General features: G+C 41.3%; 2 protein-coding genes across 7 annotated transcripts in view; one reads left to right on the top strand and one right to left on the bottom strand.

The window, feature by feature from the left end:
* On the bottom strand, nucleotides 1-20,296 carry LOC134088355 (zinc finger protein 493-like). Of its 3 annotated transcripts, none has more exons than XM_062542316.1 (3): nucleotides 20,146-20,296; nucleotides 17,517-17,828; nucleotides 1-2,750 (listed from the first exon to the last, which is right to left on the bottom strand). In XM_062542316.1, the coding sequence occupies exons 2-3, from the start codon at nucleotides 17,788-17,790 to the stop codon at nucleotides 709-711; spliced, it is 2,316 nt and encodes a 771-aa protein (XP_062398300.1). In that variant the 5' UTR covers nucleotides 17,791-17,828; nucleotides 20,146-20,296; the 3' UTR covers nucleotides 1-708. The 3 variants fall into 3 exon arrangements, with proteins under 3 accessions (XP_062398300.1, XP_062398381.1, XP_062398459.1); XM_062542397.1 differs by lacking the exons at nucleotides 17,517-17,828; nucleotides 20,146-20,296 and adding exons at nucleotides 9,779-10,075; nucleotides 10,283-10,408; XM_062542475.1 differs by lacking the exon at nucleotides 1-2,750 and adding an exon at nucleotides 13,552-16,088.
* Nucleotides 20,297-23,355: 3,059 nt separating this feature from the next.
* The window catches only part of LOC134080376 (NACHT, LRR and PYD domains-containing protein 3-like), a 26,486-nt gene continuing 23,966 nt past the window's right edge, over nucleotides 23,356-25,875 (top strand). For 3 of the 4 annotated variants that reach the window (XM_062536826.1, XM_062537060.1, XM_062536987.1), the window contains exons 1-2: nucleotides 23,356-23,508; nucleotides 24,747-24,879. In XM_062536826.1, the coding sequence (XP_062392810.1) occupies nucleotides 24,830-24,879 (50 nt within the window). In that variant the 5' untranslated portion in view covers nucleotides 23,356-23,508; nucleotides 24,747-24,829. Of the gene's footprint in view, nucleotides 23,509-23,558; nucleotides 24,880-25,875 lie in introns of those variants that run through there. The other variant, XM_062536908.1, reaches the window with a different exon arrangement.

Here is a 25,875-nt window from a genome sequence, read left to right as displayed (position 1 = left end):
AACACATCTGTACATTTTATTCTGCAATTTTTTTCCAAGGTTTTTTTTTTCAACCGTAACCAAACACATTTCTAAGAAAAAGAAAAATACAGAAAGAGAGCAATATATAGATAATTATGGTGTTAACATATGTTGCTAACACCACAATTGGCATCTGCTGCTAACACCATAATGTATGTTTAACACTGGTTATGCTTTTTTCTTCTTCTTTGTGTATTAGCATATGGGTTCTAACGGTTGTACCAGCAATTGCAGGCCCACACATAAATTATCAAATTCATAATCCTTTAGGGGGAATACTCCCATGCAGGTAAGAGTGCGTAAGTAAAAAAAAAAAAAAAAAAGCTACGCGCATTTCACTCTGCGCAAATTCTTCCCCTCACTCAAATCTGTCATTTACGCATGATAAAGAGAGTTAGGCATTTAGGGTGAAGCAAACCCAAAATCTGGGCGTTTCTTATACAAGTCGTGTGCATTCTGCCATGGCTTAGAGCACCTATCCAGCTATGCATTCCGGAGGGCTGTATTAAAGTTGAGCGCCACTACACACGGTGACATATTTCCCAACATTACCATATCCGTTACATTGTTACATAGTGAAACCCCATTAATATCACCCACTTTGGGGATTAGAGTTTACCGACTTTTCTTTCAGCTTTTTTACAATAAGCACATATATGTAGCGTCTTGTTCTGCTTTTGATTCATGCTAACAGTGTGCATTTTCTAGGGATCTCTTGAGGTTCTTGTCCTCAACGCGATGCTGACTTATGTGGTAATAACAACTCGACGAGTGTGAAAAACATTTTCCACATCGGGAACATTCATAAGGCTTCTCTCCAGTGCGGGTTAGCACGACAATTTTAAGACTAGAAAGTTGTCGATTTTTTTTCCCAAGCTGGGCAGGCGTCTCTTCAGTGTGTATGAGCATGTGTCTTTTAAGAATTGAAATGCGTGAAAAGCTTTTTACGCACTGAGAACATTTATGAGGCTTCTCTCCAGTGTGTACTAGCATGTGGCATGAAAGACTTGACCTTTGTGTAAAACCTTTTCCGCACTGGGGACATGTATGAGACTTCTCTCCAGTGTGTTCTAGCATGTGGCATGAAAGACTTGACCTTTGTGTAAAACCTTTTCCGCACTGGGAACATGTATGAGGCTTCTCTCCAGTATGTGTAAGATTGTGGCGTTGAAGACTTTGGGATGTTCTAAAAGCTTTTCCACACTGGGCACATTTATGAGGTCTCTCTACATGGTGTAGTAGTAGGTGTTTTTTAAGCATTGAAGTTTGTGTAAAACCTTTTCCACACTGGGCACATTTATGAGGCTTCTCTCCAGTGTGTGTTAGCATGTGGCATGTAAGAGTTGAACTTTGTGTAAAACCTTTTCCGCACTGGGCACATTTATAAGGCTTCTCTCCAGTATGTGTACGCATGTGCCGATTAAGATCTGAACTTTGATAAAACCGTTTTCCACACTGGACACATTTATGAGGCTTCCCTCCTTTATGTTCATGCATGTGGCGTGAAAGACTTGAGCTGTGACTAAAACCTTTTCCACATTGAGTACATTGATGAGGCTTCTCTTTAGCGTATGTTAGCATGTGGTTTTTAAGAGTTGAAATTTGTGAAAAAGTTTTTCCACGCTGGGCACATTTCTGAGGCTTTTCTCCAATGTGTGTGAGCATGTGGCGTGTCAGATCTGAGGAGATTCTAAATGCGTTTCCACACTGGGCACATTTATGAGGTTTTTCTCCAATGTGTTTGAGCATGTGGCGTTTCAGATCTGAGGCGATTCTAAATGCGTTTCCACACTGAACACATTTATGAGGCTTTTCTCCAGTGTGTGTGCCCATGTGGCGTTTCAGATCTGAGGCGATTCTAAATGCGTTTCCACACTGGTCACATTTATGAGGCTTTTCTCCAGTGTGTGTGCCCATGTGGCGTTTCAGATCTGAGGCGATTCTAAATGCGTTTCCACACTGGTCACATTTATGAGGTTTTTCTCCAGTGTGTGTGAGCATGTGGCGTTTCAGATCTGAGGAGATTCTAAATGCATTTCCACACTGGGCACATTTATGAGGCTTCTCTCCAGTGTGTAAGAGCATGTGAGTTTTAAGAGTTGAAATAAATGGAAAAACTTCTCCACACCGGGCACATTTGTGATACTTCTCTCCCGTATGTGTTAGCATGTGGTATTTAAGCGTCAAGAAGTGAGAAAAAGCTTTTCCACAGTTATGACAGTTATGACGCTGCTCTACAGGTCTTTTTTTACGAGACAGCTCTACTTTGTGCACACGCATGTGGTGTGAAAGACTTGACGAGTGTGAAAAACCTTTTCCACACCGGAAACATTCGTAAAGCTTCTCTGCAGCATGCACGAGCATGTGGCGTGAAAGAAATGATGCGCGTAAAAAACCTTTTCCACACTGGGAACATTTATGATAGTTCTCTCCAACGTGTGAATGCATGTGCCTTGCAAGACTTGACGAGTGTGAAAAAACTTTCCCACACTGGGAACATTTACGAGGCTTCTCTCTAGTGTGTTTCTGCACGTGGCGGCTAGCTAGTGAGGACGTGGTCAAATTCACCCTGACTGAGTGTGTTTGCTGGTGTTTCTCGAGTGCTTTCAGGGTCCTGAAACTCTTCCAGCACACAGTGCAGTGGTGCCGTCTTCCTTTGAGTTGCAGGCTGAGCTCATCACTCTGTCCATGTGTCTCCTGTTGGGTTCCGTGTGGATATTCTGATGCACCTGGAAGAGTTACCATAGAGACATAGAATTAGAATGAGGGAGTTGCAGGTTGAGTTCATCATTCTGTCCATCGATGTTGTGTATCTGGACCAAATACAAATGTAAAAAATGCAGCTGAAGTACAGTGGAAAATAGAGCTAAGCTAAGCGCAGCAGGTCATTCAACGTTGCTATCTATACAGTAACAGAACATTGTGTGTTTTTGTATGCGTGGATGTGTTCATGTGTGCGTCAGTGCGTGCGTATGAAGGTAGATGTGTCTATTATTCAATCAAAAAATATATCTTCAATCAAAAAAACATTCACTTCTGTCGAAGAAAACACATTCAATCAAAGGAAAAAAAAGTGTTGGAATGCAAAAAAAAAATTGACTGAAAAATGCCTTTGAACACCTTTTTTCTTTGATTGAAAATGTTTTTGTGATAGAACGTTATTTTGTTTAACTAAGCTGTTTTAAGGGCATTTTCACTACCTATAGTTAGAAGCATTTATCCTGGTCATTGTAAGTGCCATTCACACATGCTACATATTGTTTTTTTCAGCACAGTCTAGGCTACCCAGATCTGCCACAATATCATGTATAAATTATACTTGCATTGATTTGATTTAGATTTTTAAATATTAAAAATTTGAAAAGCATACTATACAAATTCTTACATTTTGACGTGTATCTCACCACAGCAAGCTGACAGCTCGACATGACTTGCACGGTTGTGTAGGCCTGACTGTCCTGAAAATGGCAATATAAGAACCATGGTGGAGGTATACTTCGGGACTGAGCAATTTACAGAAATATGTGGTGTGTGCCTTCCAGAAATAAATGGCAATTTTTATTTAGTGCCGAGAAATGACTTTTTGGCACCTTTTGCGCTCCATATTTGTGATGCCAGCCTGGCAAGCCAAACTATACAGAAATGTATAGTCTGGGGTCGGACCATTCACAGAGCTGAGGCCATCCTTAAAAATATCTTTGTTTGCAGTAACAGCCCCCCCCAAAAATAATTGGGTCGGTAGGTAGGCAAATATTTTTTTTTTCAAGATTCAAGGTAAAAAAAAAAAGTAAATTTTTGGTCACAGCGATTTTGTTGGTATGAATTTAAAAACATTTGCATGTTATATATATATATATATATATATATATATATGTACATACACACACACACACGACACTATATTGCCAAAAGTATTGGGTCACCGGCCTTGACCCCCATATGAACTTCAGTCACATCCTATTCTTAATCTATAGGGTTTAATATGACGTTGGTCCAGTCTTTGCAGCTATAACAGCTTCAACTCTTCTAGGAAGGCTTTCCACAAGGTATATGCATGACTGTGTACCCGTGCACCAAGCAAGGTCCATACAGACATGGATGACAGAGTTTGGTGTGGAAGAACATGACTGGCCTGCACCTGACCTCAACCCAATAGAACACCGTTGGGATGAATTAAAGGGGACTGAGAGCCTCCTCGTCCAACATCAGTGTGTGACTTCAAAAATGCGCTTCTGAAAGAATGGTCAAAAATGCCAATAAACACTCCTAAACCTTGGAAAGCCTTCCCAGAAGAGTCAAAGCTCTTATCCTGTAGCTGCAAAAGGTGGACCAATGTCATATGGATTAAGAATAGGATGTGACTGAAGTTCATATGGGGGTCAAGGCAGGTGACCCAATACTTTTGGCAATATAGTTATATTTCTGAACGTGACTTAACAAAAATCAGCATAGGCTACTTTATAGAGGGTGCATTAACCGTATGTTATCTGCACACCTATGACTAGATCCAATTTGTTGTAACAACACACAAACACTCTTGCATAAATTCTTGCTTTATAATGATCTTTACTTTTTTAATTATTCTTTGACTATATTGCCCTTCTCTGCTCTTATTTGTTACTATTTGCTTTGTGTCTAAAGCACATTGAATGACCTGTGTATAAAATGTGCTATTCAAATAAACTTGACTTGACTAAAATGTAGGCTATAGCTTTAAATATGCTGTAGCCTACTGTCAGAGAAGTAAACAAAAAATATATCATATGAAAATAAATTATGAAAAAAATAATATGTTCATTTCAATGATTTTACTGGTAACTAGATTGGTTTACTTGCATCCACCGCTACGACGTGTCAATGCAACCTACAAATCAGAGACATTACGTTGCTTTCTTTTCTCCACCAGTAGCTAGTTCTTAACCACTTGAAGAATAGCTGTCCTTGCTAGCCTGTAGTAGAACGATCCCTTAACGGGTCACTTAAATGTTTCAATCCAAAAGAAACCACTTAATGCTGGCACGTCCTCAATTTTTTTTGTTTCTTCCACCAAAACCTTAAGGTCTCATTTAAGTCTGTTGACACGGTCACCGTTACACGAATGGGGAGAAGGGATGGGTCCGAGAAAATATCTGGACATAACTTCGTGCCAAGTCATCTAAATGTTCAAGTGTTTAATGCGTTTTCAGGTGGATAATAGTGCCCGAACTAGTATAAGTTTTGACGTTGACCGCGAACATTTCTTGGCTACAGCCGCAGCTATTAGGCAACAGTCAAGCGCGAACCACTGGCAGTGAATGAGACTGGAAGCAGCCTGTAGCGCATGACAAACATAAACATATGACGCCACAGGTTTTATTTGGAAGAAAGAACGCAGCCTACGTTTGTATGTAGGCAATTTGTATTCACAATACTTAGGAAAATATAATATTATTGTATTACATTTGTATTGAGTGTTTGAAGAAAAATAGGCCTAATTAAAAAAAAAAAAATCGGTCGGTCTTAACGCAATTTGCAACCGGCAAGTCGGTCGGACTAGAGAGGGAAAAAAACAAATATTTGGGTCGGCCCTATATTGACAGGGTCGGTCGGGTTACGGCAAACAAGAATATTTTTAAGGATGGCCTGAAGCCTGTGGGTGGGATGAACAGTCTTTCAAACTGCCTCTGCACGTAATAGGCCAGCACTTGTGACCAATTGAGCCGGTCGGCAAAACGACAAATACATCCTTCTATAAAGCGAATGACTTGAGTGCTTCTTTCTGCTCAAACTTCAAAGAAAAGCCCAAGTCTAACTCTTCCAAAGCCGATTCAAACGAGCGCGCTTTGTTAGCCTCATCCATCTTTTGTTTTTCTCTATGGTTGTGCAACACGGTCTCACACCCAACTCGTCGAACGAGGACGCATGGTCCAGCCCCCTGGCGTCAATATCGGAAGCCGAAGGTGAGCTAAGGCGGGCTCAAGGACTCCGTACACAGATAGAGCGTTCTGATTGGCTAGGCTGGCCTGGAGCCTAACACAGGCTTGGCCTCAACGGTGCGACCCTAGACCATCCCGCTAGGAAAAAATATTTTTGGCCGCTAGGGTGCGTCTAGATTTCTAGGCTAGATAGGGGCAGCCGTAGTGTACTGGTTAGCGCTTCGGGCTTGTAACCGGAGGGTTGCCGGTCCAGCCGGTTCAGCCAGTTGCCGGCTGAAGTGCCCTTGAGCAAGGCACCTAACCCCTCACTGCTCCCCAAGCGCCGCTGGTTGGGCAGGCAGCTCACTGCTCTGGGTTAGTGTGTGATTCACCTCACTGTGTGTTGTGTGTTCACTAATTCGTTTAAATTGGGTTAAATGCAGAGAACTGAATTTCCCTCACGGGATCAAAAAAGTATATATTCTATTCTATTCTAGATGTCTGCTATACCTTGCAATGTTTAGGTTTTTCATCTAACTAAAAACACCTGTGCAAAAGTGGCACATATGGTTATATTCTAGAGGTCCTCCGCAATAATTATATGAGACTAAAGTGGATTAGGGCTGGGCGATATACAGAATATACTCAATATATCGCAGTTTACAGTACGTGAGATAATTTTTTTGTCATATCGCAAATATCGAGTATTTCACCATTTTCGTCATTTTTGCAAGCAGCAACCTTTTACTGTGGCGGCAACACTGCCGTTCTGTGCAGACCTGTGTCCCTATCCATCGTAACCTCTCCCCCTCCCTCTCAGTAACAACGTGAACACTCACCAACCAATCCTGAACCATCTATTCAGATGAGGGTGTGACGTCTAGGTGTAGCAGACGAGAAGAAGTGAACTTCCAGTTCAAAACAACAGCGGTAGCATGTCTAGGCCAGTGTTGTTCAACAACCAGCTAGGTTAATAGATGGAAGCAGTTCTGATTTGGTTATAGCCTACGAAACAAAAAACGAACCGAAACAGCAAGGGATCTTCAAATTAAAGTTACAGCGATGCCCATGCATTAGGCAGAAGAACTAGGCTACTGTCTATCTAAGTGCACGTCTGACTGTTTCAAAACGACAGCGCAAATGCGCACATCTCACTCTACTACACACATGCATTTATTGTGCTATGCTCGTCTATACGTCCTCCCGATTGATTTTTAAATTAAATGTAGGCTATGAGATTTGCGCATTGAGGCAGATTAGGCTACTGCCTATGAGTGCATCTGACTGTCTCATAACGAAAACTTCTTATTTATCAACGAACAACCAAACGACTAATTAAGGGAGCACGCACCACCGTTCTATCAGATGTAGTAGACATCATCATTCATATGGAAACATATCAGAGTCAACTAAAGCCATGAAGCCATGCAAAAAGAGAAGTGAGTTAACATTTTATCAGTGTATAGGCAGAGGGGCCTTTCAAAGAAGGCAGGGAAAGAAGAAGAGAGAATGATAAAGCCAAATAACAGGCCATGCTCACATAGGCTAAAATAAACCAATTGATTTGTGCATGCACACGTTTCCCTATGAGAAACATTCATAGTAGGCTACTGGCAAGATTCAAAAGTACCTTCACCCCTGCTTTTATATACAAATTTAAAATAGAAACCACTAAGAATGTTTTAATGTGGATATAATTTCCAGGGTTTGGACTGGTATAATTTATCCTAGCCTGCTGCATCATACTGACATGATTTAAAACATCACTGGGTAAAAGTGAGAATTCAGGAAGTTCTTTTGAGAAAATGTAAAAATATCGAGATATATATCGTATATCGTGAAATGGACTAAAAATATCGAGATATTTTTTTTTTTAGCCATATCGCCCAGCCCTAAAGTGGATGTAATGAAATTACTTTTCATTATAATTCAGTGTAAACACAACTATTTAAAAAAATATTTTCAAAGCCCAAAGGTCAAATACACACTATAAATATATCTAGCTATGTTTGTTCCTTTAAAACAACAGTGTTGGCTCCATATAAGTAAAAGAACATTAAAACATGTTTTGTAGTTTTACTACAAATAGTGAAAAAGTTTGACTAAGGCCAAGTCCACACGTAGCAAAACGATCTCCCCCCCTGCCCTCCGTTTTCCCTGGCAGTGTTTCAAGAGTATTTGCGTCCAAACGGATCCCTCTCAATACGACTTGACACGCTACTTCATATTCCAGGCCTGTATGTGGCGCTGTTTCAGTTCACCAAATCACCAAAAACGGAGAGGAAAAGGTTTTAATGAGACGTCGAAGGGAAAACTGTTTTTACAGTTTATAAGTGGAAGGCTTGAGCATACCTGCAAAAACTCCCATTTCCCCCTTGTTTCTCTCCTATCTTAAAGTCATCTCCTGCCGCCCTCCCATTTTGTTGTTTCTCCCGGAAAACTCTCGTAACTTGCATGGCCATCATACTTCATTCGAAAATCACTGATCCGTTCATTTTCTGACACCAGGTTGCCATACACCCGACACATAGCCTACGGCCCTACGCAATCACTTACTTTAAATTTATTTCAACCGTTCTGTCATAGGCTAACACCTGGTAACGTAAACCCAAATAAGGAAACCGGTGCAGTTCACAACCGAGTCTCACAAGCAAGCGGGCTAGTTAGCCTAGGCTACTCCAGAATTAGCTGTTGTGAAATGGTTGGAAATTGAATTGATTAACACATCACAAACTGTTCTTGAGTGTTGGTAGCCTAACTTGTGTCCTCGGAACAAAATCTGACAGCAGCTTTGGAGTTTTGGAAGCAGGCTGCAGGCTGCAGGCTGCAGTTGGATAGGTTGCATATAGGCTCCAGGTAAGGTAAAAACAACTACCGAAATGCAGTAACGTTATCCAATTATTTTGAAAGCTAAATGTTGACAATAATGGGCTAGAGGTCGAGGAGTGTGGCGATGACATCATTGAAACGCAGGTATGCGTCTTCCCCCGTCCAAACGAACGCTAGAGGGCTGCGTTTTCGAAGTTATGCACTCTGGGACCCGGTTTCAGATAGATTCGTTTTTAGGGCTATGCGTTTGGAGGATGCGTTTGGAGGATGCGTTTGGAGGATTCATTTGGACGATCGGCCAAAACGATGCAAAACAGCTGCATTTAACCCAAAACACGTCCCCGTGTGGACATGGCCTAAATGTGCCACTTAGTGGGTGGCTCATTCAAATGCAAATGAAGTTGAGTGGGCTTTTTGAATGGGCCTGCTGCAGGTGAGAGGAGTGAAATCCTAAGATTTTCATTTGTTGTTTTTTCAAAGTGCCATTCAGTGCCACTCTTTTAAAACATTATGTATTTGGATTGGATTGGATTGGATTGAGTTGATTAAAGGTTTCTAGTGGTGTCACTTATATGTTTCTAGGACAAAAACTAGCAGAGATTGAGATGTGTGTTTGGAACAGTTTTGCAAATCCCCAGGGGGGGATCAGAGAAAACCCAAATGACTCAAATAAATGTAAAATAGATCATTAAATGAAATGGCATACTTTGAGCTATTGCATCGATGTAATTGCATGCACAAAATATTGTGATACTGAATAGAACCCCCCCCCCCACACAACTAGTATTTTCTAAGAAAAGTTGGCAGTGTAGAAGTGGAGGGTGTGAGAATGAATAAGTGTAGGCTTCATTTGTTAATCAGCACAAAGAACTAACAGGACAAGGTATGTAGATATGTTACATTTAGGATGTGTGTGTGTGTGTGTGTGTGTGTGTGTGTGTGTGTGTGTGTGTGTGTGTGTGTGTGTGTGTGTGTGTGTGTGTGCATGTGTGTGTGTGTGTTTGCTAAGGGTAGGCCTATCTGAAAGGACTTACTTTCCAGCAGATCGTCGTCGTCTTCGATAGTCACTTCAATCTCCGCTGTTGTCTGCGTCTCGGCATAAGTAGGCTTCACTTTGGACTCCGCAAAGTCTGATCCAGTTCTATACTGAAGATGTTCTTCATCAAGTTGAAATGCAATTATATCCCCATATGTATCCTCTATGATATCTTCATCTTTCACCATTACGGTCAGCTGGTATTGCGTTTCTGTAGCGTCATTACGGTCTGAATTTAACTGAAGTCCGAGATTCATGTTCCCAACGCACCAACGATGATCCCATCCAAAGTTTTCTGTAGTCAGAGCAACACACGCAATTTACACAATTGTTTGTAAGTAAAAGAATATAACAACAGTAACTGTTAAATCCTTAATTGGCAAATGGCGTAGCGTAGGCCTAGCCTATCCATCTTGGGATAGCTGCTAGTTATGTTCGACTAGCCTACACACTGTATGAGATCAAGACATCGACCAGTGTATTTGCATCTAAACAAACCTACCTCGAGTCACTCAATTAAGCTCTGCACTCGGATATCAGTTAACAGACCGTCTAGATTGCACAGATCGAGAAAAGGTGTTCATCCACGCAGTTGTATTCATTGAACCACCGTTGCTGCTGAAACTCCCTGGAACTCGGTGAAAATAATCAAATGTTTTTGCTCATGGTTGGCTAACGACAGGCAACTACACTTTACTGCCACCGCGTGGAGTGGAGTTTCACTGCAGGAATATTAAATAGACGGTGCTGGGAAGTCACTGAATCGTATGCTGGATTCCATTTATAAATTGTATTGTATGTAACCAACAATACATATAAAACACAAAACATGAGTGATGTATTTACAAATACAGTTTCAATTTAAATAATGGTGTTCAGAATACAATTACATTGATATAAGGGATTGCCTTTTAAACATAACACACAGGCCAAGACTTTTCCAACTCAAATTTGTTTAAGAGTCATTGCATGAGAAAACCAGGCAGATGTCGGAAGATGGGGGTCATACAATTTTTCATACAGGTACACAACAATTCACCATAACTTACCCTGAAATGAGATATTATTACCTGGTTTATTATAGTCCAAAACCCGAATAATTCCCCTAAAGACCCTCCTGGCACGACACACATTATGTGTGGCCCAATTAGACGACAATTGGTTTTGAATCAGTAGATGTTCCTCTCTCCAGCAACAGTAAAACCATCCACCAAAGCCACAGCGATTATGAGATAATGCCTCTTAAAAATGACCGAAATTTAGAGGGATGAAAATTCTGCTTTCAGTGGTGCAGATACCCCCCTAGTCTACCTTTTGGTCTTTAAAACTATGCTATCGGCTCTATGGAAGAATAAAGCTTATGTTCATATCTTTATCAGGATAATCAGGGTAGCCATTGCAATTTCAGTCATTTTCAGCCATGAATGAGGGTCTCTGAGAGGGGTCCCACTCCATAACAAAAAAAAGTTGGAGGGTGTTAAGTATATGGCTGTTCATAGTTCCACATACTTATCACATAAACAAATTATGAGCCGATTTGGCCGACTCCTGCCTGGTTTTCTCATTCAATGACTCTTAATTGACTCCTCTCTCTCCCCCTGTCCGGTCATCTTGAGAGCCTAAATGTGAAACCTCTCAGAGAATGTGGAGTGTAAAATGAGGCCAACAGGGCCTACATCCAGCCAGCATGTTTTAGGTCAGTATAGAGGCACTTGTTTCTTGACAGGGTGATCTCCTCTCCCCCTCTGTCTCTCTCAACTCTCACTCTTACCTCTTCTCTGTCTTGTCGTTCAACTCCCTCCCTCCCTCTCTCAACTCTTCTCTCTGTCTTGTCGTTCAACTCCCCCTCTGTCTCTCTCAACTCTTCCCTGTCTTGTCGTTCAACTCCCCCTCTGTCTCTCCCAACTCTCACTCTTACCTCTTGTCTCTTGTTGTTCAACTCCCCCTCTCCCTCTCTCTCTCAACTCTCACCTCTTCCCTCTGTCTTGTTGTTCAACTCCCCCCCTCACCTCTTCTCTGTCTTGGCGTTCAATTCACTCTGCTCCCCCGCATATCTCTCAACTCTCTAATACATCTAACCCTTAACTGTGTGTTCACACCGCCGGCGACTTGAGCTTCCAAAATCGCTCAGGACGCCCTGTAAAGGACGCTGTGGGAAGCTGGCATCAGCTTGGATTCTTTGGCCGCTCTGACGTAGTAGCATTCTATGTTCGTTGCTGGTCGTTTGGTCGCTGAACCGCGTCATAGCTCATTACCATAAAGTTAAACCATTTTCAACTTTCTCTAGTCGCTCAAGACGCCCAAAACGCGACGCCGACGGATTGGTCGCTGCTGGCAGCTGAGAGAAGCCAGCTTCCATTGAAAATGAATGACTTCCGGAATCTTTGGAAGCTCAAGTCGCCGGCGGTGTGAACACACAGTAAGAGTGTACCGTCACACCGGTGTGTTTGGAGTGTTGGGAAATTAACATTCTAAAGAATATCTGGGTTCATTGAATTGTACATAGAATTTTAGAACCTTGAATTGTTGCGGAATGGAATCTTGTGTTAGAATGTTCAAAACCCACCCTTTTAAATCCACTCTATTATCTCCATCTCTCAACTCTCCCTCTGCCTTGTCTCTCTATAGTACCATATGCTAATTATACTGACCATCATGACTTATAGCAATACTAACCCACTCTATATCTCTCAACTCCTCCCTCTCTGCCTCAGTATCATTGCTCATTAATATTAACCAGCATGACTAGTAATACTAACCCACTCTTTATCTCTCCATCTGCCTTAGTATCATTCATTATGCTTATTAATACTAACCATCATCATACTACAACAATACTAATCCACTCTACAGTCATGGTTGAAATTGTTGGCACCCATGCTAAAGTTGACTAAGAGAATATCAAATCATCTTTTGGAAATTGATTTTAATGGCTTAAGTAATAAATTTAGGAAAAATCCAACCTTTAAGGACACCAATTTTCTTTGTGAATGAATAATGTATCATAAATAAATAAATGTTCTTCCCAAAATACTGAGGTCAAAAATATTGGCACCCCTATGTAACCCTATGGGAATGTAATATATTTTTTATATCCATCAACTCTGCCTTTTCTCTCTAGTATCATTGATATGCTTAATAACCATCATAGCCCTATTCACACAGGATTATTACCTGGGGACCTTTGGTAATTTTCAAATTACTGGCCCACCTCTGTTACTTGCAGCGCATTCACATGATAAGCGAAGTCTGTAAATTACTCTTTTTACACGCCGTGTATGCCGTATCCTAACAGCCGAAAACAATGCAGAAAGAAATTAAAATAACAATCACTGAGATGCAGATTCACATGGGATTAGTATAATCACCGGACGTCTGTGTTTGGCGAAATACAGTAGGCAATTTGAGGCGGAATTTTTACTTTACAAATTACAGACATGGCACATTCACACGGGAGTAAGATCTCAGGCATCCTCCACAATTATCACAAATCACCTAAGGTCCACAGGTAGGCCTAATACTAATCACACGTGAAAAGGGCTACAGTAGCCTAATACTAACCCATATATCTCTCCATCTCTCAACCCTCCCTCTCTGCATTTTCTCTCTAGTATCATTGATATGCTCATTAATACTCATTAATGTCTGATGTTATAGCCACTGTTTCCATGGTTACACTCTGCCCACTCTTAAGCATACAGTACAACTGCTATCAATTCTCTACAGTATACTGCCTTTAATTTCAATAATGACTCAAAGAAAACACATCTGTATATTTTATTCAGCAATTTTTTATTTTCAACGTTTTTTTCTAACGCATTTATAAGAAAAAAAGAATTACAGAAAGAGAGCAATATATAGATAATTATGGTGTTAACAAAAGTTGCTAACACCACAATTAGCGTCTGCTGCTAACACCATAATGTATGTTTTACACTGGTTATTTTTTTCTTCTTCTTTGTATATTTAGCATATGGGTTTTAGCGGTTGTACCAGAAAGGGGAATTCTCCCATGCGGGTCAGAGTGCGTAAGTCCAAAAAAAAGCGTAACTATGCGCATTTCACTCTGCACGAATTCTTCCCCTCACTTAAATCTGTAATTTATGCGTGATAAAGGGAGTTAGGCATTTTGGGTGAAGCAACCCCAAAATCTGGGCATTTCTTAAGCCCTATTCGGACGGGACTTATTTTACAGGGGGATGTAGAGTAATGCAGGTTTATCACATGACCTCTTTATGTTATGCTAACAACATCCAGCTATTAGGCAAACTAGCTAACGTCTTATTAGAAGCTGCACAGCATGTTGTTTTCATTCAGACTATGGTGTAGCCGACAACATAGGGAATTGGGTGGAATTTTTTTTCCAATCAGGATATGACGAAATATTACAGACATCTTTACAGGGGTCGGGTCGCACAGGATTAATATTACCTTCAGTAATTTCTACGGACCGTTTTACGGAAAGTAAAAGTGGCTGTAAATTTCACCGTCATACTCCGTTATGTTTACTGACATGGCGCGTCCGGATGGGACTAAATTCCCTGATAATTATTACTTTACCTCATGTCACCCCATAAAACTAATCCCGTCCGAATAGGCCATTACACAACTCGTGTGCATTCTGCCATGGCTTAGGGCACCTTTCCAGCTACGCACTCCGGAGGGCTGCATTAAAGTCGAGCGCCACTCCACACGGTGGCATATTTCCCAACATTACCATATCCGTTACACTGTTACATAGTGAAAACCCATTATAATCACCCACTTTGGGGATTAGAGTTTACCGACTTTTCTTTCAGCTTTTTTACAATAAGCCCATATAGTGTCTTGTTCTGCTTTTGATTCACGCTAACAGTGTGCATTTGCTAGGGATCACTTGAGGTTCTTGTCCTCAACACGATGCTTACGTATGTGGTGATAACAACTCGACGAGTGTGAAAAACGTTTTCCACATCGGGAACATTCATAAGGCTTCTCTCCAGTGCGGGTTAGCACGACAATTTTAAGACTAGAAAGTTGTCGCATTTTTTTCCCAAACTGGGCAGGCTTCTCTCCAGTGTGTATGAGCATGTGTCTTTTAAAAATTGAACTTTGTGAAAAACCTTTTCCGCACTGGGGACATGTATGAGGCTTCTCTCCTTTGTGTTCAAACATGTGGCGTGAAAGGCTTGAGCTGTGATTAAAACCTTTTCCGCACTGGACACATTTATGAGGCTTCTCTCTAGTATGTGTACGCATGTGGCGATTGAGATCTGAACTTTGATAAAACCGTTTTCCACACTGGGCACATTTATGAGGCTTCCTTCCTTTGTGTTCAAGCACGTGGCGTGAAAGGCTTGGGCCGTGAGTAAAACCTTTTCCACGCTTGACACATTTCTGAGGCTTTTCTCCAGTGTGTGAGAGCATGTGGCGTTTCAGATGTGAGGAGATTCTAAATGCCTTTCCACACTGGGCACATTGATGAGGCTTCTCTCCAGTGTGTACGAGCATGTGGGTTTTAAGAGTTGAAATAAATGGGAAAACTTCTTCACACCGGGCACATTTGTGATGCTTCTCTCCCGTATGTGTTAGCATGTGGTATTTAAACGTCAAGAGGTGAGCAAACGCTTTTCCACACTGCGAACACTTATGACACTGCTCGACAGGTATTTTACGAAGAATCTCTCCTTTGTGCACTCGCATGTGGCGTGAAAGACTTGACGAGTGCAAAAAACCTTTTCCGCACTGGATACACTCGCGAGGCTTCCCTCCGGTGTGTGTTAGCATGTGTTTTTTAAGAGCCCAGAGGTGAGAAAAAGCTTTTTCACACCGCGAACAGTTAAGTGTGTTACTAGACACGTCTACTGTGTGTACACGCATGTGCTGTGCAAGACTTGACGAGAATGAAAAACCTCTTCCACACTGGGAACATTTATGAGGCTTCTCTCCAGCATGTACGAGCATGTGGCGTGAAAGACATGATGCGCTCAAAAAACCTCTTCCACACTGGGAACATTTATGATAGTTCTCTCCAACGTGTGAATGCATGTGCCTTGCAAGACTTGACGCGTGATTAAAAACTTTCCCACACTGGAAACATTCATGGGACTTCCCTCCAGTGTGTTTCTGCACGTGGCGGCTAGCTAGTGAGGATGTGGTCAAATTCACCCTGACTGAGTGTGTTTGCTGGTGTTTCTCGAGTGCTTTCAGGGTCCTGAAACTCTTCCAGCACACAGTGCAGTGGTGCCGTCTTCCTTTGAGTTGCAGGCTGAGTTCATCACTCTGTCCATGTGTCTCCTGTTGGGTTCCGTGTGGATATTCTGATGCACCTGGAAGAGTTACCATAGAGACATAGAATTAGAATGAGGGAGTTGCAGGTTGAGTTCATCATTCTGTCCATCGATGTTCTGTTCCAAAGATTCTAGAACAGAGCAAGATGGATCACTGGCCGGAGAATACGTTGGATATGTTGAAGTACATTCTAACGCTCCATGGGCGCCATTTTGGTAAGCCGAAAAGTAATAAATCGTGCCTTTCACACGGCCAGATCATTACAGAGTAACAAAACAAAACCAAAAACAGCTGTTGAGGTGGGTTTATATGATTGGAACTGTGTCTGAAATGTTGCTGAGCTTACCAAAATGGCGCCCTGTCGTGTACTTCATTCTTTTGACGCAACTGATCCATCTTGCTCTGTTCTAGAATCTTTGATATGGACTAAATACAAATGTAAACAAATGCAGCTGAAGGACAGTGCAACACAGAGCTTAGAAGCTAAGCGCAGCAGGTCATACGAGTGTTCTTTCAACGTTGCTATGCATACAGTGTGTGAGCCCGTGTGTGTGTGTGTGTGAGGATTCAACTGTATGAACCGAGCGAAATCATGCGTGCCGTGTGTATGCTTGTGTGTGGGCCTGTGTGCGTGTGTGCGTGCGTGCCGTGTGTATGCTTGTGTCTGTGCCGTGTGTATGCTTGTGTGTGGGCCTGTATGCGTGTGTGTGTGTGTGTCGTGTGTATGCTTGTGTGTGGGCCTATTATGCGTGTGTGTGCGTGCCGTGTGTATGCTTGTGTGTGGGCCTGTATGCGTGTGTGTGTGCGTGCCGTGTGTATGCTTGTGTGTGGGCCTGTGTGTGTGTGTGTGTGTGCGTGCCGTGTGTATGCTTGTGTGTGGGCCTGTATGCGTGTGTGTGTGTGCTTGCGTGTGTGTGTGCGTTCGTGCCGTGTGTATGCTTGTGTGTGGGCCTGTATGCGTGTGTGTGTGTGCGTTCGTGCCGTGTGTATGCTTGTGTGTGGGCCTGTATGTGTGTGTGTGTGCGTGCAGTTCAGTTGCGCGCCTGGTGTAGCTTCCCTGTACGGCATACGACATAAGTGTTTTGTTGTCAGAAATACAGTTTCAGAGCAGTTTGCATATTTATCTATAATAGTCAGTTCTGGTAAGAAGAGAGAGCCCTGGGACAGTGTTTCCAAACATGGTTCTATTGCAATTTGGCAAGGAAATGCTGTTGGCTTTATTACGGACTATATTGTGTTGACATTGGGTGAAACTAACAGGATTGAATTAGTAATTACGAAAAGTTGGCAGTATAGAATCTGGTGTTGAAGTGTGGCGTGACTATGATAAGTGTAGGCTTAATTTGTAATCAATAATCATATGAGCACAAATAATTAACAAAGTATGTAGCCTAGATATGAATGATACATTTATGATTTGTGCGTGTGTGCGCGTGTGTTTAATAAGAGTATCTGAAAGGACTTACTTTCCAGCAGATCATCGGGCTCATCATCGTCTTCAATCTTCACTTCAATCTCCGCTATTGTCTGTAATGTCTCGGTATGAGCAGGCTTCAATTTGGACCCCGCAAAGTCTGATCCAGTTCTATACTGAAGCTGTTCTTCATCAAGTTGAAATGCAATTATATTCCCATATGTCTCCTCTACGATATCTTCTTCTTTCACCGTTACGGCCAGCTGGTACTGTGTTGCTGTAGCGTCATTATTACGGTCTGAACTTAACTGAAGTCCGGGATCCATGTTCCCAACACACCTAAGATGATCCCATCCAATGTTTTCTGTAGCATATAGTCAGAGCAACACACACGATTTACACATTTTTTGTGCTTTGTAAGTAAATGGAATATAACAACATTAACTGTTACATGATTCATTGGCAAATGGCGTAGCGTAGCCTATCCATCTTGGGATAGTTATGTTTGAGTGTAGCCTACACACTGTAGCTGTGTCTCATTCCAGGGGCTGCGTGGTTCTAAGGCCGGATTCGTAGACCGGTTGCGTCATAGTGGCGCGCCTAGTACTGTCCCATTCCGTGGGCTCCTTCGAATCCGGCCGACAAACCCACCCTTCTTTTCCCCGAAACGGAGTGTGCATCGGATGTATGCTTCGCGGCCTACCTGGCCACCAAGATTCGATTACGTTTATGACGTTTCATTGAGTTTCATTGAGTTGGCCAGACAGTCGGCAGATAGCCTACACGTTTAAACATTTAATAAACGTTATAATAATATTTAAATGAAGTTATTATTTTTTTTTCAGTTAAGTCTCAGTTTCAAAATAACGTTTTGAAATGTGAACTATGCTTAAACGATGTAGCCGATTTCCGTAGGCTATCAAATAATCACTTCCTAAATAAAGCTCAAACATTGGCCGTTCACTTTCAAATTGTTTATCAAGTCATATGCCTATTAATATTATGCTCAGATGATCACTAGTGAATAGGCTAGTCTATTATAAAGGTTCCCACGTCTTAGAAGATCGTTATTAAACACCACATGGAAAGCGTAATGTATTAGTTGATGGCCGTTTGCGTGAAGTCCAAGGGTGACATCCACCAAAGGTTTCTTAAAGCATTTGTTGGTGACATCTAGCCTATGAGTGGAAACTAGATTAAATTTGATAGATTACAAATGTGTCCCTTAGCAAATTAAGTAGGCTAGACTAGCCAATACAATTCCATCAGTTAAAAAAAAAATGTGTAGCCTGAATTAACCACAGCCTGCACACGATGCCGCTGGAGATAGTTTTCGTGTAGCCTATCAGTAGCCTAAGCCTAATGAAAGTCTGATCACTAATTGTAAACCTGCAATAATAGAATAACCTAGAAGAGAAAACTGCGACTGTCCTGTAGGCTATGTAAAGTTTCTCGGTGATAAAGTTTGTAGAAGGCAGTCAGACGTCCGAGGCACACCGATTGAGTGAAACTATTTTTTCAAATCCTTTATTTCATTGGATAAAGTTAGCGCGTATGACTAGTGAGTCTTCCTCAGCTCAGGGCAATCCAATTGAGTAGGCTAACCTTCTTTGTTGATCTATTTTATGAGGCAAATGTGATGCTTTGTGCATGATCGAGATATCAAAAGAGAAGCCTACAAACAGCACTTGCGCAAGAGACGACCAACTTCTGCTAAATGGATAACATGGATATGATCATCAGCTGAGCCTCAATGACGTTTGTCAACGTTGCAATGGAGCTACAAGCTAGGTCAGTTAACGACGAATGCAATACTGTATGCATTTAAGCCTGCAAACGACCAGCATATGTTAACAACAGCTGCTGATCACAGCTCGTTATCCTGCAATTCCATAGCCAGTTAACTTAACTCCTGTTATATTCCCTCCAATGTTTTTGAAATTATATCAAGCAGCGAAAGCAATTACGCTATAGCCATGCCCATCGGTATCCTACCTCTGTAAAGTTTGGTTTTAACCAGGCTAGAAACAAAAAGGGCAAGGCTACTCAAATGAACGCTATCCAACTCCCTCTGAAATCGCCATCTCTTGAAAAGTAGCCTAATGCGACAGTTGTGTGACCGCTTGTTAGCCGGTGGCTTAACAAATTATTTTAAATGGGAGATGGACGAGGCAAGCATAGGATATGGCCATAATTATAGGCCTATCACTGTTTTGACTAGTCTTATAATAAAATAAGATTGGCATTGCCTATGCCACATTAATTCCTTGATCACTTTTCCTCTGCACTGAAGCCGGAATGTTATTCTAAGCGTCTGCTAAATAAAAAATAAAAAATCGAATAGATAGTGTTCTCAGTCAGTAGTATATGTTGTATCATAGCCTATGAGTTAAATGTAACATGTTTTGATGACATGGGCGTGTTGAAAGGATGCGTTTCACGTAGCCTAATGGTTTGACAGATCAGTAGGCCAAGCTCGGACTCATGACGTAACAGAGCCGTTCTTTTGGGCTAGACCGTCCCGTTTAAAAAAACGTTGGTCCAGCTAGGTCGGGTCTATGCGGTCACAGAAGACCAGTGCTAGGTAGCACGAATGCTCCGAAGCATCCAGCCCCTGAAATGAGACACGGCTTGTATGAGATCAAGAAATCGCCAAGTGAAATTGTGTCTAAACAACCTACCTTAAGTCACTCAATTAAGCTCTGTACAAATCAGTTGACAGACCGTCTAGATTGCACAGATCGAGAAAAGGTTTTTATCCCCTCAGTTTTATTCACTATCATTGAACCACCGTTGCTGCTGAAACTCCCAGGAACTCCGTGAAATAGTCAAATGTTTTTCCTCGTGGTTGGTTAACGACCGTCAACTACGCTTTACTGCCACCGCGTGGAATGGAGTTTCACTGCAGGAATATAAAATAGACGGTCTTATGACGTCACCGAATCATAATACATATAAATCACAACATATGCGTGATGTATTTAAAAATACAGTTACAATGTAATATGGTGTTCAGAATAGTTTCATTGATATAAGGGATTGCCTTTTAGATAAATAGATGGATAGATATAAATGTATTCATCTCCAAGGGGAAGGTGTTTCAGCAGCAATACAAACTCACCATTGAACAAAAACATACAAACATACAAACATACATGCAGAAAATTATTAGAGGGGATGCATCCCCTCTATTGAAATCCGGTCGCTTCTTCTTCTTCTTATTATTATTCTTTTTACCTTTTTGTGCGCGTTATTCAGCCCGAACCGCTTAGGCCTAACGTACAAACTTGGTTGAAACACCGTTCTGTAGATCTTCCAAATATCTACTAGACAATCTATTTGACATTTTTGAGAAGTTTATACTTTTTGAGATATTTGTCATTAAAAGTGTATTTTCCCCCCATATACTTTAATGGAGAATGTGATGTCATAATGGGCCAGAACTCTCAGTTCCCAGTCTAGTTAGAACACTGCCCTGTGAATCCAACTGTCACTTTTAATCAAAGATTCTAGAACAGAGTTCCACTTTAGAATGTTTGCCTTTAAGCATACAATCTGGCTCTCCCTGAACTACACATCCTATTGAAGTGTTTCCTGTGTGTCAAAATAAAAGTCTACCCAACAGATTGCATCCCCTCGTGTAATTCCTCGGGAATTGCATTTCTAGTTTAAAATGTTATTCCTTTCTCTCTGCTCAGATGGGAGACATTATAAAGTGATACTGCAGTGGGTAAAGAAGTCTTTCTAAATCTGTCTTTCTTACAGCTAAGTTGGCGTAGCCTCCAACTAAAAATACTGTTTTGCTTGACCAGTACATCGTGTAGTGGATGAGAGGTATTGTTGTCCAATATATTTAAAAGTTTGTGCAGAATCCTTCTCTCCACCAACTCCAGGGGCTCTAGGGCTGACCCCAACACAAAGCCAGCTTTCCTTATAATCTTATTTAGTTTGTTAGTGTCCCTGGCTGTAATGCCACTTCCCCAACAGATGGCAGAAAAGAAAATTGCACTTGCAACAACACTTTGATAAAAAACATTTGCAACATTTTGCTGCAGACATTGAAAGACCTGAGCTTTCTCAGGAAATAGAGTTTGCTTTGCCCTTTCCTCAGTGTTGTGTCTCCAGTCCAGTTTATTGTCAATAAGAACTCCCAAATATTTGTAATTCATTGAAATGCAGTATAACTCTAAATCACTAAATAAAAATGACCATTCATGTCTGTAAGGCACACACCACATATTTCTATATTGCTCAGCCCCAAAGTCCCCCTCCACCATGGCTCTCACATCACCAGATTCAGGACACATACCTGCTCATACATGAGAATCATGTCCAGCTATAATGTTGAATTAATGAACTTGCAAAAACTACAATCAAGTCTGAGATCTCTCAACGACAGTCGGGTGAAAGAGACACATTTAACCATCTAGCCTACTAGTAGCTCCCATTCATTCTGCTCTCATGGTGATCGCCCCGGGTTGAACTCTTTTTTTTATTATTATTCAGTTATACTTTATCCATCATTTTAATAATAATAGAAATATTTTTTTGTAATATTCACGACAGAATACAGAATTTAATTCATTCAAGTTTAATTTCAAGAGGCTGGCGACTACTGGGGGCAGATCTGGCGTTCAAATGTTGTCAATGGTGTCACATTTCATCATTAACGTTGTAAATAAGAAATTGTTGATTTTAAATACAGTTGTTTATTTATAGTTGTGTATCGTTGATTTTTAATGCAATATCCCAGATAGCAAGAGGCTGTTGGACCACTAGGGGGAGATCTGGCGGTCTGCTGGCGTTTTGCTCATCGGCTCTCTGACAGGTTGTCGACAAATGGCCCAATATTTTGCCACCAGGCCTATTGGTCTAATATCTTTTTAAAAATGTATTCAATTATATACATACTTTATCCATCATTTTGATAACATGTCATGTCTTTTCTTAATATTCATGACAATTTAAATTTCAAGAGATGGGTCGAATCGCGGACTGCTATCTGCCAATCTGAGTTTGCTACACACTCAATGTGTATGCTAGTTATATGCATTATATGTTATATGTATCTCTCTCTCACACACACACACACGGGTTATGTCATATTTTCCCTGTTTCTGAAAGAGCCCACATGTGTGTTTGTGATGGCATCATTTTTTCAATCGGAATATAGTTTAATCAGAATTATAAAATAGATTTGATTATCTAAATGATAATGTAATCTCAGCAATTCACGTATAGGCTATAGCCTGCTAGTTTAGATTATTTAAAGCAACACCAAGGAGTTTTTTGTACCTTAAAATGATGTTTCCAAAATCATTTCAGCGGTCAACTCAACTCGTAATAGGGTGAACGGCTGTAACCGCACTATGTAACTTTACAAGGTGGGGTGGTGTATCTGTAGTTCCATGACATCAGAAACTACAAATTTGACTTGCTTCAATGTCACAATACATCATACTTTCATAAAATCATGCCACATATTCTACCTTGTCTGTTATATGCTGGATAAACAAATAGTGTGTGTGCGACAGAGGAGAAGTGCTTGTGTTGCTTTAAATTATAATGTAATCTCAGAAAAAGACAAAAGTAATAATAATAAAAAAATAAAAAAATAAAATAATAATAATCAAAAAAGTTAGGCTATACTTCCTGAACATTTTAGGTAAGGATAGCCTATGCCTATCTATTATGTTGTGCACAGTGAGGGCCATTAAGTTCTGTGCAATGTAATTTATCATGCAATGCATGCAAAAAAGACTAGGTGTATCTAAGGAATTATGCACTTATTCTAGCCTACCAAAGAGGAAAAACGCCGAAATGGTGAAATGAAGACTTACTGCACATGCACAGAATCTGCGCCTCTGCCATCCCGACCACAGACGCGTAACACTATACGCAAACACTAAAGCGAAAGTGAAAGGTTGTAGGCTACCACAGCATGTCCTTCATCGTCGTCACCTCGTTTGAGACATAGCCTAACGACGGACAGGCTTTGTTGGATGTTGTCGTCTTGATATTTTACTACAGGAACCTATTTCGTCGTGAGTAGACCTACAATTGACAAAGTAGCTTACAGTTTGTTTGTTCTGCTTCGTAACATTGCCTAACGTTAAGAACGAGGGCAGGCTAGCCTACGACTACCGCACCCATAGGTGCCTAAAGGAAATTAAATAAATTAATGGTGGAACTTAAAGGGAACAGTGTGATCAGTGTATTAGTGTATCAAGTGCATCAGAGTTCTTTGTTTTACGATATATAACGTACGGAGGGAACTTTCGTCATTTACCCTGGTCGATCGACTCGATATCCGGGTAGAGCTATCGCAGTAGCCTTTTTACATGTTTTGAGTGTGGAATGGTTGACTCGTTGTCTATATCTTTTCAGAGTTCAGTTTTAATTTCGTATAAGTATTTTCTATAGTTAAAAATGGCGTCAACGGTGCACATTTCCATAGTGTGTATTAAGCAAAGACACTTTGTATAAGCAAAGTCTTTTTGTCTCTGGTAGCCTATAATTACGTAGCATACTCGCTGCGACCATAAAAGGCTCCAACCTGCGGAAGGCCCCATAAAGAGAAGGCCAATTCAAGAAGCGTGTTGCTGCACCTGATCTGCGCATACATCGCTGACGGACTGAAGAAACCGTGTAGGCCTATGGTGTATTGTGTTGTATAGCGTAACTAAGATTATCTGTAAATTAGGCTGTATTTTTTTTCACTGACAATATGAGATACAGAGTATTAAAACATTGTAAAAACTTGTTCTTTGACTTTTCCCACACTCGGCCTTCAAGAAAAGTGCACTTGATCTAGGCTACATCACTGACGGTATACTGTGTATGGAGTGTTGCGCAGTAGGCTAGGCTATTTGTCTTGTAATGAACTTTATCGGTGAGTTATATTTTATTTATATAGTTTATTTTTAGTTATATTGTATTTTAAAATTTGACATATGTAACCTGCGTTGTGTGGAACCACCGCGGTCCAGCCCTGCACACGCCCGCGAGACAGCAGCACCTCGGATCGGGAGTCGAGCGCGCTAACAATCCAGCTAAAAGCCCAGGCTACTAGCTTTCATGCCAGCAGCGCTCTTGAAGCGTCGGGGAGTGAGGTTTACTAACGTTCTACAGCATAGCTAACAAGCTAGCACCCGTTACACATAACACACGCAAGTACCAAATGTAAAATATTATTACCGTTATTGCTTGGTCTGTTGAAGGCTATGGGCTCCAGGCATTTCAATGAATGTAATACACTTTAAATTGTGCTGTCCTGGTCTAGTAAAACCACAATGAGTCAAGAGGATGTGAGGTCACAGTAGGACACTCTGACCTCTGTGCTACACAACTGTGACCAACAAGGACATGGATGCCGTATTAAGCAAGAAGAGGACATCAACACGGACCGATGCAGGGTGAGTGCAGAAAGCAGGGATCTGCTCACTCACACAAACTTGCACCAACACACTCACAGGCTCACACACGGACTGCCAGAGTAAAAGTCCGACCATGTATTAGCCATTTTCACGTGATGTCAGCAGCTGGGTATCCGTTCGTCCGGTAGCAGTAATATACAGTCATAACGTCATTTAAACGTTGTGCAAACGATAACTGAACATAACGAGTCCAAACGTTTAGGAGACCCGTGCTATACATAGCAGCAACTTCAGCTAGCTAACATGTTAGCAAGTTGGTTTGATGTAGACCTTCCACGGCGAAATCAGTCACATTGTTCAAATTTTCAAAATCATAGTTATTAAGTTTTCACGAAGGGGCATAGTCTACCTTCAAAACGATACCTTTATCTAATGAATTGAACGTCACATTACTGCATATCTGCCTCTGAAGTTAACCGTCGGCTCAACACTCACGAACGCTTTATAAGGTCGCCGCTATTTATGATTTACGGTACTCGCTTGTATACAACGACACAGCACGTGGATAGCTTGGTGGTTGTCAATGAGTGCATTTACCGTAAATATTGTAATAGAGGGGCAAAAACGAGCCGCCTCTTACTTCCTGCTTGTATTTAGCTTGCAAAAATCACGATAGGTCTGAACACGTCTAAAGCATGTTTTTTGACTCCTCTCCTCCACAACATCATCCCCGGGGTCTTAACAAGTGAACCGCGTTGGCTGGTCAGGGTTTTAAAGCATTTCCAGAAATTGCCCTGTCATTACACATCAGTGGCAATTCATTTGCAATGACTAGCATGCTAATAGCGATTTACGCTAACGCACCTAAAGCACTATCAAACCAACTTGAAGCTAGCTGAAGTTACTGCTATATATTAAGGATTAGGCTACTGACTTTACTCTCAAATCAAGGCAGCTACGTGACGGCAATGATCGCCAACGATAACAAGGAAAATGAAGATAATAAATGCACGTGAAATATTAATCTAACTGTAA

The sequence above is a fragment of the Sardina pilchardus genome, chromosome 1 (assembly GCF_963854185.1).
Source record: "Sardina pilchardus chromosome 1, fSarPil1.1, whole genome shotgun sequence".
Lineage (NCBI taxonomy): Eukaryota > Metazoa > Chordata > Actinopteri > Clupeiformes > Clupeidae > Sardina > Sardina pilchardus.
The sequence above is the reverse complement of the archived record's forward strand: the minus strand, read 5'-3'. Positions and strand labels throughout refer to the sequence as shown.